At 38.3% G+C, this 4,119-nt stretch overlaps 1 protein-coding gene across 1 annotated transcript; it reads left to right on the top strand.

Annotated features, from left to right (window-relative positions):
• Positions 1 to 1,113: 1,113 nt before the first annotated feature.
• Positions 1,114 to 2,202, top strand: LOC115875367. The gene has a single exon (XM_030890795.1). It carries the CDS (start codon positions 1,114 to 1,116, stop codon positions 2,200 to 2,202), a length of 1,089 nt encoding a protein of 362 aa, XP_030746655.1.
• The last annotated feature ends 1,917 nt before the right edge of the window (positions 2,203 to 4,119 follow it).

Genomic DNA, 4,119 nt, shown 5'->3' with positions numbered 1-4,119 from the left:
GATTAGGTATAATATATTGCGTTAGATGACGCTGCTTAAAATATCTCTGAATGTAATGCAGATTTCTTTTTAAATTTAATTTTTAGTCCTTTATCCAGGTCATAGATGGCGCACCCAGAGTACCCAACAATTTTTTTACAGTGTATAAAAGCCTCCATAACAACAACAAGACAAGAGTGTCACCATCATGGATCACTGAGCGATCCCTCCCTAACAAATACAGGAGTTCGGCAGGGATGTGTCTTAGCGCATCTCATATTCAACATATTCATGGCAGCGCTCTCCATTATAGTGGACAGCAAACTGCAGGAAAGAGGATTGGGCATTAGATACAGATATGACGGCGGTCTGTTTAACATAAAAATACTCAGGGCAAAAACACGTAGAAAATTCATCACAGAACTTCAATACCCTGATGACTGCGCTCTAGTTGATAAAACGTTACAGCAATTACAAGAAATGTTACATATACCTTGGCATGCGAGGTTTTGGGCCTTAATGTGTACATTGATCACAAGCAGTTTGGTTTCGGAAAAGGCCAAATATCGACTCTGAAATTCAGCACAGGATTAGCAGCGTCTCAAGAGCATTCTGGAAATTAAAAGACAAGGTTTTCTACAACCGTGGCTTGAGCCCAAAAACAAAACTTGCAGTATACCGAGCAAGAATAATTCCCACCATGTTATATGGAAGCGAAACCTAGGTGTCGATGCCGCGCCGTACCGCCGACACATGAACGCATTAAACAAGTTGCAACAGAGACACCTTTTTTAGACAACTCTTAAGAATCAGATGGTTCCACCATGTCTCAAAAGTATCTGTCCTTGAAAAAGCTAGCTGCCAGAGCGTTGGAGTCGTGATTACAAAGGCTTGCTTAAGATGGGCGGGTTACGTATGCAGAATGCAAGAAAACCGCCTACCAAAATCTCTGATTTACGGTGAGCTTGTAGACGGTAAGAAGAAACCGGGTGGACAACTCAAAGTCAATGGGCGAGTCAATGGATCTAATTAAGGAATCATTTCCACCTGACATCGCGGAGCTTTTCCGAGTGTGCCTGACTGGTCGCTAGTTCTTATGGAACGGCAATTATTACGAACAAACAGGGTGTCGCAATGGGCAGCCCAATCAGCCCAATAATTGCTAATTTCTTTATGGAAAGATTTGAAGAAAAAGCGCTAGAGTCATCAGTTCTGAAGCCCGCAGTATGGTTTCGTTATGTGGACGATACATTTGTTGTTTGGAAACATGGACGAGACAGCCTAGATGACTTCCTTCATCACCTTAATACACAGAGCCCGAGCATAAAATTTACCATGGAAACCGAAGAAAACAACCAACTGGCCTTTCTCGATGTGCTTGTCAAGAGAAATGGAGACCATTTGGATCACACGGTGTATCGAAAACCCACTCATACAGACCGGTACTTGCACAAACTGTCAAATCACCATCCAAGCCAAAAACACGGGATTATCGGAACACTAGCAAATAGAGCAAGACGCATTTGTGCTAAGGATCACATACAAGAGGAACTAAGTCACTTAAATAAAGCCTTTCTTGCTAATGGGTATAATGAGAAAGAAATAAAGGCGGCGCTAGCACCTAGGCAGAGGAGACTTGACGTCAATGAACAGAATAACACCGTTAATAAGGCCTTCCTTCCATATGTCTCCCAGGTCACCGATAGGATTGGAAAAGTTCTCAGGAAACACAACATCAAAACAATATACAAACCTACCCGGAAAATAAAGGACTGCTTGAGACCAGCCAAAGATAAAAGGGTACCATTATCCTCTGCAGGGATCTACCGTATACCTTGTTCCTGCGGTAGCGTATACATTGGAACTACCAAACGTTCAGTAGGAACGAGACTTACGGAACACAAGAGAAGCTGCAGGTTATGGCAAACAGACAAGTCGGCCGTAGCAGAACATGCTCTAAGATATGGTGACCACAAAATCCACTTCGAAGTCACCCAAGTCATTGCCACAACATCTGGATATCATCCTCGTCTGGTCAGGGAAGCTGTTGAAATTCACAAACATCCAAATAATTTCAACAGGAAGGAAGAAACTCACTACCTAAACAGAATTTGGCATCCAGCTATATCTAGGACCAAGGTAGCAGTACAGAGAAGTAGACCAGTTCCGGAAGAACCACCACCGGAACAAGCCACGCCCCCTCCGCCGACGCATAAATTCTAACCAACGACGGCCTAAAACCCGAAAAAACAAATTTCCTTCAATGGTTTTATAATTCGAAACCCTCTGTTTATTTATCTAGCAATTCTAGAACACTCTATTTAATTTGAAAGTCGATTAGAGAGAAAATAGTATGATTCATTGGCAAGCGATATAAATATTTGTGATCAGGTAAAAATGTGATGTAAGAGGAGGCTTAGCTTGCCGGCGCGCGGCAAGTCAGTCAGTAGTAGACGGCCGGCTGTTAAGTAGTTTTGTGTTGTGTTTTGTCACAGAGCTGACATTTGGAGGTTGCGAGTCTTTGGACTAAGGTTGAGAGTCCTTTTGACTATTAAGGGTACGAGTATTTTGACTATTAAAGCTACGAGCCTTTGACTATTAGGATGCGAGTCTTTTTGACTATTAAGGATTCGGGTCTTTAAGCTTATTAGGATACGAGTATTTAAGACTATTAAGGATGCGAGTCTTTAAGCTTATTAGGATGCGAATATTTCAGACTATTAAGGATACGAGCCTTTAAGCTTATTAGGATGCGAGCATTTAAGACTATTAAGGATGCGAGTCTTTTGACTATTAGGACGCGAGTCTTTATGACTATTAAGGATACGAAGGATGCGAGTCTTTTGAGTACTAGGATGCGAGTCTTTATGACTATTAAGGATGCGAGTCTTTTTGACTATCAGGGATGCGAATCTGTTTAACTGCAGATTTGCGTCCGAGTAAAGCCTCTATACTTATTTCAGGTGACACCAGCTAGTTGTTGAAGAATAACCAATAGATCCGAATAGTATTTGAATTAGATGGAAGATATGGAATGGGATATATTGAATAGAATACCAGTGGCTAGGGGGCGGAGTACCCCCGGGTGAGTTTTCCTATTTAACTCTCAATTTTATCCAGATCAGTAAATGTTTGTTTTGCTATTTTCATGTACAATGAGAGCCTGAGTAAGCCCTAGAAATAAGCGATTTTACACGTATTTTAACGGAATTTTAAATTATGTCTTTATTTTCGAGAAAATTTAGTCCAGACATCAAAACCTTAAAAATAAAGAATTTGTCTAAAAATGTGCTACAATACCGATATAGTATAATCATTTATCTTTAATTTCCTTCTTTAGTTGTGCAAAAATGCCTAGCCAGTTTTACATAAAACGTTAAATGCCGAACGCTTATTTTGCTACTTTTTTAGACTAGTGAAATGGACTCTTAAAAAAATACGTTAAATACCTTACTTAGAAGGCACCTTTTTTTAATAAAAAAAACAACAAAAATTATAAATTTTGCATTAATATTTTAAAATATTTTATTAGGCCCCGCAAAACGCACACAATGCACACAAATGCAAATTTTATTATATTCGGGATGACATAAACTTTTATACCTTTTTTCATTGAATATTGGTTCATCATTCTGGAATGTTTTTACCAGAATGAAAAATCAAACAGTTTTATTATGACACATAAAATATGTCATTGGTTTATTATTTCAACGTTATGAACCTAAAATTCAAAATTGTCCTTTAGTTTTATGGCATGTTATAGAAAAAGTAGCGTAAAAACAGTATAGTATTATAAAAAGAACAAGAGGCTCGTATTTAAGGGAAATCACGAGTTTTCAGTATCGTTAATTTAGTTTTGTGAAAAGAAATTAATGCAAAAATTTAATTATTAATTTAAAGATTTTTTTTTTATTTTTGAATTTGAGGAAATGAAAAGTGAAATCTATTTTTTTTTAGTGAATCGAACCACACGATTCAATTTCTCATATTGAATCGGCTCCTACGATTCGTTCATTTTGAACTTTTACAGCTCATCGTTCAAATGTTATGGATCATTACTTGATTTAATTAGACGAACCTTATTACAAGTGGTGAATCGTATCTCACGATTCATTTTAATACTCGTTCAAGATGAACGAC

This window comes from Sitophilus oryzae, unplaced genomic scaffold (assembly GCF_002938485.1).
Source record: "Sitophilus oryzae breed Bouriz unplaced genomic scaffold, Soryzae_2.0 scaffold_1382_pilon_pilon, whole genome shotgun sequence".
NCBI lineage: Eukaryota > Metazoa > Arthropoda > Insecta > Coleoptera > Curculionidae > Sitophilus > Sitophilus oryzae.
This window is presented reverse-complemented; position numbering and strand designations above follow the sequence as displayed.

Coding starts and splice junctions, on each gene's coding strand:
- LOC115875367 (XM_030890795.1), top strand. CDS start 1,114: ATGGGCAGCCCAATCAGCCCAATAATTGCTAATTTCTTTATGGAAAGA.